This window comes from Hippocampus bargibanti, linkage group LG03 (assembly GCF_051943395.1).
Source record: "Hippocampus bargibanti isolate YZ-2025 linkage group LG03, ASM5194339v1, whole genome shotgun sequence".
NCBI lineage: Eukaryota > Metazoa > Chordata > Actinopteri > Syngnathiformes > Syngnathidae > Hippocampus > Hippocampus bargibanti.
In genome coordinates this window covers 17,088,260-17,101,481 of record NC_142736.1, presented here as the reverse complement: position 1 = coordinate 17,101,481, position 13,222 = coordinate 17,088,260, and the positions used below count along the sequence as shown (strand labels likewise).

The window sequence follows — 13,222 nt, the reverse complement described above, 5'->3', positions numbered from 1 at the left end:
TAAACGTTGACCAACATTATTTTCTGGCCAAACACTTCTACTTTTGGCTTTCAGGTGCTTTATTTAAAATTAGTTTCAGACAAGGCAGAGCCACTCATGTTTGAGAGAAAATACAAAGCATGTACCTGAGAATGTGAGTCCATTGCCTTCTCTGTCGGCCATTCATTCACTCGCTCTCTTCCTCTATCTCGTTCCCGGTCTCGGCTATGCTCTCGTTCCCGGTCTCTGTCTCTGGAACGTTCACGGTTTTTCCGACGGCTTCCGTGGTGAGAGGATGACTTGGAGCCCCGCTGGAGGGACATATGCTCCTGTGCAGCGCCATGTCCCTTTCAGCAACAATATATGAGGTGAGCATTATTTTACAAATGACTGATTCATGCTTCCCCGTAGTAGCACCAAACTAAACACTAAAAGTGGCGAAGATGACAAGGATGTGAAAAATACAGAAATACTTGCTATGTGCCTGATGGTCCATATCCTCTTTGTGGTAATTCTGTGTTGAATTGTGTTCCCAGTTAATGAACAATCACAACTCAGATGGCAAACATCACATGACTAGATTTTTTCACGTTTCAGTTTGCGACCAACAGGTGGCACCGTAGAGCTCCGCCTGCAGCTGCACAGGTGTTGGTCCTTTTAATCAGTGGCAGTCAAAAGGACTCCCGGCACGACCATGCACTGTCGGGTCATTGTTTGTTTCACCCTGTCAGGTTTGTTTCGTCTTGTCAAGTTGGATTCATGGTTTGTTTTCTACTTTGGACCTTTTTGTTCTGATACCTTTGTTATTTGAGATTTTGTTCCTGCTGACTTTATTTGATACAATTTGTCAAATACACCTTGATCCTCCCTCGTGCCTGCTTTTTTGGGGTCCACCACCACCCACCACCTTGCAAATCTTGACAGATTCAGGACACAGGTGAACTGTCATTGGTCATTCCCTGGTACGTGAGTTACCATGATGACACTTTCAGTCAACAAATGAGAAGGATAAAAATGTGTAGATTTGTTTTGCCTCATTCACATTCCACAAATACAATTACAACTAAAATACCATTTTAGCTGTTTATCAAGAATGCAAAAATGCTCTTTCCATAGGGGGCATCTGGTTTTGGACCCATGAAAATCCCTGTGCAGCTTTGGCCTGCGCATTGTCACACGGAAGCGGTCATGTCTTACTATTGTGTTAAGCTTACTGTTGTGGCAGGATATGGCGGCGGAGGAGGCTGCTGTTGTAGCATCGGCGAGGGCACCGCAGGAAGGACAGCTGAGTTGTGCTTGAGGGTGGTCTTGGAGCGAAACAGTGGGAAGATGCTTTTCCTGATACTTTGGTTCCTCCCATCCGCCATGTCTGTCTGTGAAAAGGAAAATGCCTCACTGTTTGTCTCATCATCTCCACATGACCACTCAACAGTGTCCACAATTGTAGTTCTCTAATTGCTGGTTGAATACAAACTGAAAGTTTTTTAATGAAACCAGACAGATACGACAAGGCTATCCCAAATAAAAAGTTAGATACCACATGGATCTTTAGTTGCATATCAAGGTATTGAAAAAAAAGGCCCAAGGGCGTGTTCCATTAGTGCCTATGAACAAAATAGGGACATTTTTATTAAAAAAAAAAAAAAAAAACTAGAGAAAAAAAATTAAGAATATAAAAAACGTTATGATTGCATTTGTATAATGTACCAAAAAACTTGAAGGGGGTTAAACATTTCTTAAAATGCAGGTGAAATGGAAAGTTTTGTTCATAATCGGACAAAGCTGACTCCGTCCGAAAATAATAATTTTCAGATGTATTCCATTGATTTTTACTCATCATGGTAATCATTTTCCCCCAATTGTCATGAAATAAATGGATCAATTACAGCAAAGCATTCTTACTATTAGTGTCTTCTTCTTTTTCTTTTTGATGACTCTGAAGAAGCCTTGTTTTTCCTTCTCTTTTGTGGGCTCTGGAGGATTCATCACCATTGCTTCAGCAGCACTCCTGAAAAGGGAAAACATAATCATTGTCCATTATAATGTGATAAATAAGTTCACTGAGCGAAGAGTGAGGGAAAAAAAACACTAAAATCACAGCCCAGAAATTCACTTTATTTAGTTATTTATTTTATAATCCCACCTGGTATGATGAGGCATCATTGTTTTTGTAGTGCTGGAGAATTTTTATTAAGCAATTGTATTGGGGTACCGAATGTGGCCAGATAATATTTTCAATGCAAGTGAGGCCACTGTTCATTTGAAGAAAAGGTAGTTTTCTTAAAGGATGATCCTCACCACTCAAATGCAGTCTGGCGTTTGGAGTGGTTAACCATGTTAACGGGGTTGCCAGGTACAACAGGTACGACCGTTCCTCGACCCTGCCCAACACCTTCATGGAAAGATGAGGAGTTATCTGGTCTGGGCGACGGTACTGGACAGAAGGGAGAAAAGATTAATCTTGAAGCTTATCCAGGTCGCCTCAATAAATAATTTTTAAGTGTGCCAAAAAAAACCCCAAGTGATTACCTCTGTAAAAGCTACCAACTCTTCGAGGCATGGACTCTGTAAAAATCATCCGGTTTTCCTTGGAGGACACGCCATCCTCTCCATGAGGGTCGTGATACATACCGACCTGTACGTTATACAAAAGGGTACAGTCACACTTTTGTCGTGGCACAAGACACCGAGAAAAGCAGAACAAGCTTCTTAGTGAAGTTACATTGATAAAGTTGCGGACCATCAAGGCCTGCAAAGCCTTCTCTGCTGGCCTAAAAATATCTGAATTACGGACTGATGTTAATTATATTTTGTCCATGAATTCTTATTAAATAATTCCAAATTGTCTTTCAGCTTCCTTTAATTACTTTTCCCCTATTGCACTGCTTCCAGATGTGTGTTTTCGTATTGAAGCATTTACATTTCAGCCATTATTTGTTACCAGGGTACGAATAATCAGTTCTGGGGCCCTGCAGCATTAAATGTGTCGATCAAACTGTTGGTCTAACCAATCGGATTTTGAGTTGGCAATCCAAAAGGGGCACACAAACGGCCTTTTAAAGGCGCTGGCTTTAATGATCACAATCCGCTAGTGACAAGAGCATACCTGCCAGAGCAAGCACACTGTACTGGTAGCAAGCTGCATAAGCAAATATATTGTGCTGATTTCATTGCAGGTTTGTCAACCGACAATGGCTGAAGGATGAGAAAAAATTAATTTGGTTGGAGATTTACTGTTCAAGCCATTTTCAAGAGGGACGTTTAATGAAAAAATGGACTTCATTAAGTTGTCAGTTATTTCCTGGCTAAAGGGACCCTCTGGTGGACTTTTAGTCACCACACTTTTTTTCAGTCTGTGTTGATTCAGACGTAGCACTACTGAAGGCCTAGTGATTAAATCCACGGCCCAACATTGCATTGATAACATTGACCGATGCGGAACAAAACAAGCTGCCTTCGATGGAAGTCAAACCTCATTTTTAGGCGGTCGCTGGGCATGAAAAGCAGCAGTGTTATCCCTCGTTGAATCTTTGATGGGGGCACAAGGGTGACTCATATCTTTAGGGGACTGCTCGCTCTGTTGGAGAGATATGCAGGTCAGAGCAGATTTACGGAAAGTTGCTTGACCGTCGATTCCATATTGTAAATATCAGTTTAATGTGATATTGACACCATGGGCAATCATTGTGATAACACACGCTCACCCTGCTCATGCCATCTGTGCAGTCTTCCCTGGAGGAGCTCACTGAGTGCCCTGTGAGTGTAGTCCGGTGCTGTAGTTGCGGGGAGAGAAGCTGCAGACTAGAAGCTCGCGTTGGAATCGCCTGACCAGGCGGGGGTAAGCCCGTCATCCCGGGATCTACGGCGTGGGGTCGGTGTCGCTCTCTCCTCACGTACATGGAATGTCGTTGAGGCCGCTGCTGAGAGGAGAAGGGTGACGAGTAACCCAAGCCGTAATGGTATGAGTCGTGTGGGGAGGGCAGCGTGTGAGTGGAGGGCATCCCCCCACCTCCTGGGTCTAAAAGCTCTGGAGCCTTGGCTTCGTCTGTGAACGAGAGGGAAGACTTATGGCACGTTTGCAATGAGCTACAATTGAGCTATAAAATTTCTACAGGCTCGCCCAGCCAAACATATTCACAAACATTCACAAAGTCTCTCAGTATCTCTGGAACAGAACCAGAAATGAAAGGCTGGGCCAATCAAAAGGCGGCATAGAAGAGAAAACATATTCCTGGAGTAAACCAGTGGCGGACCTTCAGGGCCCGCAAAGCCCTCTCTGCTGGCCTACACATATCTGAATCACAGAGAGATGTTAAATATATTTTTCCATGAATTCTTTTTAAATAACTTCAAATTGTCTTTCAGTTTTCTTTCATTACTTCTCCCCTGCTGCGCGGCTTCCAAATAATAATAATAATAATAATAATAATAATAATAATAATAAATTTAATTTCTAAGCACCTTTCAAAACTCTCAAGGACACTTTACAGTCATGGGATTTTTTGTGCAGGTGAGCAGCGGCAGCCATCCGCGCCAGCGTTCACTCTACCCGGAAGTAACACAGCCGCAAAGTTATGAAAGGAAGAGGAAAGGAAAGAAAGAAGTAGAAAAAATAAATACAGGAGCTGCTGATAAGGCAGCCACTCCCGCGGCGCCATCTTGAAGTAAAAAATCAACAACAACAACAAAAACTAAATAACAAATTATATGACAACACAATGACACAGACAGACATTTATTCTCCAGCACTTGCTGTACTTGTTTCAGCCATCATTTGTTACCAGAGTCAGAAATTTACCCGGACGCCTTCACAATCAAATATGTCAATCAAACTGTTGCTCTAACAAATCAGATTTCAAGTTGGCAACCCAAAAGGGATACCAACACCTTCTTGAAGGCGAAAACTGCTCTGGTCAAAAGTCCCTAATGACAAGATCATACTGGCCAGAGCTAGCACACTGTATCGGTAGTGAGCTGCATAAGCAAATATACTGTTTAATTTACTAACAGTTTTGCCAACCCACAGTGGCTGAAGGAGAAGAATTAGATTTGGTTGGAGATCCACTGTTAAAGACATTTTCAAGAAAAAATCATTAAGAAAGGCCGGTCAGTTATTTCCTGGCTTAGGGTACCCTCAAGAGGACATGTAGTAAATCACACCACACTTATTTCAGTCCTGATTGATTCAGACATAGCCTACTGAAGGCCTAGCAATAAAATCCACAGCTTGCCACTGGATTAAACACCTGTTGGATAATTTTACCATTCAGCTCCTCGTCCGGTTGCAGTGAAAACATGACAGAAGGTTGAATTAGTGTAAATATTCATTCAACCTACCGGGAGCCAAAGATTTCAGTCTGGACTTGTGCCTGGAGGAGGAGTCGAGTGTGCTGCTCTCCATGCGGACGTTGCTGCTGCTACGGGATGCGGGGCTGTGCCCTGACCGATCACTGTGTCGTGCCGAGGGGCTGCCAGGTGGCCCCGGGGCCCCCGAAGGGACATTGAGGTCCAGGCAGCTGGCGGGGAAGAAGCGGCCGCCGGGTCCCACTGCGGCCGTCGCGTTGGAGTTTAGGTCGTCGGGGTGGAGTCGACCGTCGCTGAGGTTCCCGACAGATTTGGCATCGCTCAGAGCGCTGTGACTCTTCGACAGGCTGAGATAAGAGGCGGAGCTTTTGGACGACGACGACATGGATCCGTGGGTTGAGTCGGCCACGCTGTGGGTGTGTCTGCCGTGTTGTTTGTCTCCTCCTGACTGTAACGTGTTGGTCTTGCTTTCCAGGAAGGTGTGCCTTCCACCTTGCTGTTGTTGCTGCTGCTGCTGAGTGCGAGAGGAACCACTGGGCTTGACAAGGCCATACTTTGCACCATGTCCTCGCTCTGGCAACTTGGGCGAGGCTACCACGTTGAAATCAAATTCCAATTTGTTTTTTGCTTCTTTGGGACTGAGGAGGTGCGGCAGATTGTTATTCGCCAGGTCTTTGCTGGGCGGGGCAGAGCGATTGAGGGTCTGCGAGAGGTACTGGCTCTTGGGGTGAAGGGTTGGGCTTAAACTCGATGGGGGTTTGTTACCATTCAGGAAATTCTCGTTGCCAAGGTGATGGAGGTCACCATGACGTGGCAGACTTGAACATTCTTTGCTGTTGGAGCGGCGCTGGCTTGAGCTCTTGGTGTGACTCCTATGGTTGCATTTAAAAATTCAGTGCGATTTTTCTATATCTGGCCACTTGGGGGTGGCATAATGACTACCGGCATACTGTACAGTGAGACCTCAACTTATGAACTTAATTGGTTCCCAGACAGAGTGTGTAAGGCGAAAAGTGTGTATCTAAAAAAAAAAATCCCATAGGAAACCATTAAAATGGGAATAATCCGTTCCTATTGCATTGTAATGAAATAAATACACTGTATTGTATAATAAAGTCACTTTATTTACATTTGTGATGGTCATTGATGGCTCTTAATTGACACCTGTTGCGTTCTGACTTGTAAGGTCTTACGACACTGAGGCATAACATTATCATTCATCATGTTGATGATTCTTATAGCCTTTTCTGAATGGAACTGTTCAATAAATGCTTGCACATCAACTGTTGAATGGCCTGCTTCTGCTTGTCCTCTTGAAGGCAAATCAAATTCTCTGTGTTGATGACCTCATTATGGTCAGCAACACGCTCCTCGATGTCATCTGCATTCACTTCGAGTCCCGTAGGTGCTGGCAGAGATTTTATGACAACAAAAGGCGCGAGTCCGATGATTCCACGGATGCGGAATAAAACGCAACAAAAGAAGGCGGGCGGGGCGAATAAAATGGCACACTCGTGTCTAACAATCACCTCGTGCAAAGCAAACTTTTGGAGCACAAGCAAACTTTTGGAGCAAAAGACATAGCGATGCACTTTCATCGTAATCGTGTCACTGGTGAGGTGACAGTGACTCGTTGAAATGAAATGAAATTGAATTGTCGCGAGCGGCAGCCACGCGCGAGCTGTCAACTCGCACGTTACAATTTAGCGTGACTATTGACACGCTGTTCCGGTGTGTCTGAAAACACTAGCTCTGATTGGCTTACCATGACACATGACTCTACCCTTTAGCCAATCACAATCACTTCTATCGCATCTTGACAGGGGGGTGTGTTCAAGTGTAGCAACACAAAAAACGTTGGCAAGTGTTTGTCGACGCTCATTCAGTTAGACAATGCTTTCCAAAGAGCCTAGAGTCATAAGAAGTCGTGCGCTATTCTCGAACCTGAACGCACCCCAAGTCTTGGATGACAAACAAACAGAGCAGAGTAGACGTGTACGGCTGGTAGTTTCTTCAATTTATTCATAGTAACGCACCACATTTGAACTGAGGCTGAACACGAGCCTGTGGTGTTTATTTTCTGGTCCCATAATAGTAAAATTATCAGCAAAAAGCTCCAAGTAGGCGATCGACGTGTGCATTCAATGAGAAGGGGTGTGGAAAGTAGCGCCGGCTGGAGCGCTGTTCAGTCGTGTGCTACCACCAAAGATCACTTTCGCCAGATCCTAAGGTCGTGTGCTTGATGGACGTGCCATGGTGGGTATTATGAAAATAATGCTTATTATAAGGCTTATTTTTCATAAATTTGACATTCGTATGATGAAAAGTTCGTATTATAAGGCGTTCGTAAGTTGAGGTCTCACTGTATAACATTTCAATCTGTATACGTATGCGCGCGCGCGTGCTTGTGAGCGTGTGTCTGAGCGCTTGTGCGTTTGCGTGTGTCTTTGTGTGTCTGCGTGTGCGTGCGTGTGCGTGTGTGTGTGCGTAGTGCGCGTGTGACGTGTGCACGTGTGTCTGTGCGTGTGCGCACAAGTGTCTGTGATGATCTCACTGTCACGAAATGGGAGACTAAAAATGCACCTTGAGGATCTTCGAAGGGCAGTTTAGCATACTTTGTCCAACACAGTTAAGTTTGTTGTAACACTAATACAAAACAAAAGATCTTAAAGTCTGTTATACTTCAACACCAAAATGCTTTGCAAGACTTGTGATGACAACCAACGAGTGTGATACAATGTTAAACGCCAGAGATGAGCGAGCAGAAATTAGTCTCAATGTTATGACAATACAGCTGACTTTGATTAGATTACAAAAACCCTTTAAGATCTTAAACATCAACACACATACAAAGCACAACATGAGCAATGTAATACAGGCATATACTTGCTCTGTAAAATACATAAATACATTAACTTATTCACTGCCAGACGTGCCAAAATGTGTCCACTACAGTGCCAGGGGTTTTGTCATTGTCTCTTGAATTCCAGGGCCCACAGAATTAATTCCAAAATTATATGGGCGAAATGAGGGTGGCTGTCCAAAATACAATGCAATACATACATATTGGTTTATACAGTATAGTGCTTTCACAGCAGCTAAAGCTGGAACAAAGCCCTAACATGGAAAAAAATGGAAATGCTGCCCCCTTGTGGAAAAGAAAAAAACATTGGCAGAGGCCATGCCTCATCAGCACCCAAGCATGAAAAAAAAACACATTCGGGAATGGCACTCTTAGTCATATTTTCAATTCCTGAATGGCAGTGAATGAGTTAATAATTAAAAATGTAAACTAGAGGCGTAGCGAACAAGCATATAATGGAGCAGCATCGCATACCGTATAACAGACTTTAGTCCTCATGCAAATGTTGAGAAGTAGCTATGAGCATAATGAGAAGGACATCGAGGCAGTCTGATCGGATGTTTAGTCAGTGAAATGATACTTTGGTGATGCCATGAGATCATAATTTAAAAAAATCATTTAAAATAATCAGTTAAAATAAAAATAATCATGACAGATATTTAAGAGAATTTTTTTCTTATTATGATAATTGATCGATAGCATACATGTACATGTAATTATAAGAGCGGTTTACTGGACCTTGTTGGGACTGTGTTCTCTCCATGATGGTGTGTTTTCCTCTTGGAGGAACGTGGAGGGTTGGGCGAGGCAGGCGAAGGCCTCTCGCTCTCCACCTGCCTCAGAGGCTGGAAGGCTGGATGATTCAAACTCTGCTCCGTCAGATAGCGCTCGGTCGGGTTGAGAAGCAGCAGGTTCTGATGAGTAAGACAATTAGTGCTTTCAGAGGGAAGTCTAGCAGATTTTTTTTTTGCACTCAGATGTGGCCCCCCTAGTCTGATCGTAGCACTTTGATTAATATTGCATTTGTGCAATAAGAATTCAACAAATAAATCTAGTCATTTTCATCCCCTTTGCCATTTTGCCCACCATCTATAGTCGGCTGAAACTGACATCAAACTGCCCTATGGCTTGAATTGCGACGGCCAAACATTAGCAACCGCTGTGTGTCATTAGTCTGCCTGGTGCCCTCTTTTTTGATTACATAAGTTAAAAATAACCACATTTCCATAATTTACGACTGGGTTTGCTAATGTCCCCATTGTGGGACTATTAAAGGCTTTCTGATTATGATTCTGAATACAGTGAACCTGACAATTCATGTGAATATCGGCACTAAGCCCTGCTTGCAGCGGCTCCCCTCTCCTGGCAAATTGGCGTTTTCATGTTTATGTTTGTTAAGTAATTATAAGTACCTTGCATGCTGGGTTCGAGAGGACAGTAATTTCATCTGTGCTGTATGTCATACATATTAGCATATTTGATAATAAAGCTGACTTTGACTTTGGAATAGTGGAAATGATCACCTTCCCTAAAACAAATGGTTTATTCTGTTCTGCTATCTAAAGAAAGTGTTTTTAACCCCACAATATTTGTGATCATTTTTCAGAAAACGACACAGGATAGGTAAAATACATTGGTTGTCAAGTTACAAAACTCAAAACATGGCGCGGGGTTTGTTGTCTCTAAATTCGATTCAACAATGTCATTATTGTGTTTGAGTTTTACCTTCATAAGATCCAACATCAAACCGCTTAAAATGCCTTGGTACCTTCTCTCCAATGTCTGAGGATGCGTAACTGAGGGAAACTGAGACACACACATACACACAGCGACAATGTTAATCCTTGATTTTTGTAATTCATTTTTTTTCCCTTGTTTGTCAGATGTTCTGATTGGGTAAGGTCACACATCACTCGACGTCTGGATCCCAAACAATGAACTGCACACACTCTGACGCACTTATTCATAGTAAGCCTTGTGGAACATTTTCTCCTGTGGCTCTATCTCATGAGTCACAGCACTGCAAACAGTCATGAAGAAGATGAGGCAGAGGGGGTTGAAAGATTATACGGGGAAGATGACACAAAGGAGAAAAAAACAGTATGTTGTACCCTGATTCCGTGAAAGCGCGGGTTGTTGTAGAAGAGTTTCATCTGCTCAGCAGGAAGTGGCCCAAGGACCTTCTGAATCGTGAATAGCTGGAAATAATAATAACATACAATTATTTGTGTTAATAATGTGATAGATATTGTGGTAGTGGTGGTGGTTGTTGTTGTGATAGTGGTGGTGGTGGTGGGGGCTATGGAATTAGGTTTGTCAAAACATTACTGACTGGTGTTGATTAATTAATGTATTTTTTTTTTTTTTTTTTTGGGGGGGGGGGGGCACTAACTTTCAGTCATACAAACAAATTTAGATCCCCTTTTAGATCCCTGGACTCAACTTGTATCACTAAAATGCCTTCAAGTAGTCATCTTTTTACTCGTAACGTGCAGTTATTGTAGTAGTGGTAGTAGTAGTAGTAGTAGTCACCGTAGTAGTTGGAGGAGTCGTAGTAGTTGCTATACTGATGAGTAGAAATGTTTTTCAGTCATTGAAGGCCATGTCAGCCTTTATTTCTTTCCATCTTAAGCATTCTGTAGTATAGAGTATGGACACACGTCGGACACACGTATTGGGCATTTTAGTATGACATTTATGAGAAACAAATAAAAGTTATAGTTGTATTAAGTTCATCCTGTCTACTTGATATCTAATTTAAAACAGATTCTTATCTTACAGACAGTTTATTGTCGGTGTTCAAATACCTGACATGTTTCGGCGTCTACTTCCGCCTTCGTCAGAGTGTCACTCTGACGAAGGCGGACCTCAAGGCGGACAATACACTGTCTGTTTTACATTAAAAAATAAAATAAAAGTTATCTCATCTCATCTCATCTCTAATACACGTATGTTACAGTTGATGTAAAACTGCATAAGTCGCCATCTCCGTGTTACTCGTACTACAACTAAAATGTTAGATTTTAAGCGGTACAATTTTGTATGCAGCAGATAGTGTGCAGATGTCAGCAATAAGTATGGTATAAGTATAAGTATGGTATATCTGTATGCCGTACTTATTGCTGACCTGTGTCAAACTCAAGGCCCGTGGACCAGATGAGTACCACCCGCTAATTTTATGTGGCCCGCGAGAGCATGAAAAGCCCGAAATTCCCAAAGTTTGAAAGCATACATTTCCAATAATTCCTGTTGAGAACGTTACTTGTGCATGAAGTGACGGCTCACCGACACTACTTGGCGGTCTAATTTAAACGACTACTTGACGGTGTTTACACATCAATGCTCATGATGAGATTCGGGTGAAAATATTTATCCCAAAATGTCAAGGATGGGAAACGTTGATGCATACAGAAGACTGTTTCAAGAAATACGAGCCTGACTTTTTTGCTCTTCAAGATGACAAATTTAAAGTATTTGTTTTAAATGAGCAATACCCATTGTTTCTATGCAGTTGTAATGTTTTCACATTCATAAGTAATTTGGGGTTATTTAAAATAAAGAATAATCTATTTTACATTGCATTCAATTAACAGTATAAATTACAATTATAAATTACATCTGACCCTGACAGCCATTTTGCCGATGTGGCTCTCGGTTAAAATGATTTTATGACACCCCTGGTAAACAGTTTATGCCAAAATGCCAGAGAGAGGACAAGTGTGCATAAATGTCATATAGTAGTAAAAAAAACAGCAATGGGGGAAAAAAACACTTTCAACAGACACAACACAATCATTGCTCCCTAGTATTTATTGTAGTGAATTGTCTTAATGGTGAATACAGAGAACATTATGGTCCATGTACCTTGAGCTGGATATTAAATATGTATATTTAATAAATGAAAAAAAAAAAAAAAACACTTTTCTAGCTTTAGTGTAGAAAATTTGGATTTGGAATTTTATGAGTAGATTCAGTTTTTTGCTACTTGTTTGCTACTTGTAAAAAAAGAACAATTAATATGATATATATACTTGGTTTTAATGATTGAATGTTTTATTTAAGGGGGAAGGGGTGTTAACAAACCTGATCAATCTCACTTTCCCCTGGAAACAAAGGCTGCCCATCACTCAGCTCCCCGAGGATGCACCCTACTGACCACATGTCCACCGCTTTGCCATAAGGAGCCCTGACATAACATGGACAAGAAAATGTGCCACGTCGTTAACAGCGCATTATGACTTCAATGAGGAAATGAGAAAACACGGGTGGCAGCACCAAAAATGAAGAGGAGAGAGAAAGAAAAACAATTGTTGCTGGTGCAGAAAAAGAAAAAATGATACGACATCCTACGGGAAGCGATGCTCATAAAGCAAATGGTCATTTGCAGGAGAATGGAGCTGAGGAGCGTGGTGAGAAAAGGCGAGTCATCTGGCAGTAGCTGAACAAAGGTGGGGGTGGTGGTGGTGGAAGAGAAGATTTGAGGGGGCGATATTCTAACACCGTCTCGATAAGTTTTCCAGGGCATTTGCTAAATCAGGCGAACGCACCGAGTCGACGTGACTTCAGCTATCTTCCAGCAAGCCTGGACTTCTAATGCAGAAAATCACATTTTACAAACCACAGCTGCCTGAACACAATATTTGATCTCAAGACTACTATAACTAAAAAAAAAAGGTGAAAGTCGTTAGGAAGAAGGAAAAGTCTGTGTCAATGAAGACAATATTGATAAAACAACACGGCTGCTCGCCTATTTCCACAAAGGTTTTAATATTTGTGAAAAGTGGAATCTGCAAGTGAATGACAAGAATGAGGATCTTAACTTGTTCATTTTCCAGGAACACGTGGTGTTTCAACATAATAACCCAAAAAGCAAAGTCGACCTTCGGCAAGTACTATTTTAGGGGGCACGTTGACAACAATGTGTCATATAAGTGGCCTCCTGGCATTTTTGATCATGAAAATCTCACAAGAGCTCTATTTCTGCGGTGCTCTGTTTCTGCCCAGCACTGTTGGAATGTACGATCATTATTATGCTGTTTAACTTTTTCGCTGTTGTGACAGTCCCTCATAAGCCAT

The 13,222-nt window shown here is 42.2% G+C and overlaps 1 protein-coding gene and 1 long non-coding RNA gene across 3 annotated transcripts in view; one reads left to right on the top strand and one right to left on the bottom strand.

Annotated features, from left to right (window-relative positions):
• cdkl5 (cyclin dependent kinase like 5) overlaps positions 1–13,222 on the bottom strand; it is a 43,522-nt gene that overhangs the window by 4,595 nt on the left and 25,705 nt on the right. For both annotated transcript variants that reach the window (XM_088992297.1, XM_088992298.1), the window contains 12 exons: positions 12,230–12,332; positions 10,258–10,344; positions 9,872–9,952; positions 8,885–9,060; positions 5,317–6,155; positions 3,684–4,024; positions 3,452–3,556; positions 2,509–2,614; positions 2,278–2,413; positions 1,882–1,987; positions 1,194–1,352; positions 126–326 (listed from right to left, as the gene is read on the bottom strand). In XM_088992297.1, the coding sequence (XP_088848423.1) occupies positions 126–326; positions 1,194–1,352; positions 1,882–1,987; positions 2,278–2,413; positions 2,509–2,614; positions 3,452–3,556; positions 3,684–4,024; positions 5,317–6,155; positions 8,885–9,060; positions 9,872–9,952; positions 10,258–10,344; positions 12,230–12,332 (2,440 nt within the window). The remainder of the gene's footprint in view (positions 1–125; positions 327–1,193; positions 1,353–1,881; positions 1,988–2,277; positions 2,414–2,508; positions 2,615–3,451; positions 3,557–3,683; positions 4,025–5,316; positions 6,156–8,884; positions 9,061–9,871; positions 9,953–10,257; positions 10,345–12,229; positions 12,333–13,222) is intronic.
• LOC148900518 (uncharacterized) lies at positions 206–1,337 on the top strand. The gene is made up of 3 exons (XR_016114463.1): positions 206–347; positions 577–710; positions 1,205–1,337. It is a non-coding gene; the product is annotated as an uncharacterized LOC148900518 (long non-coding RNA).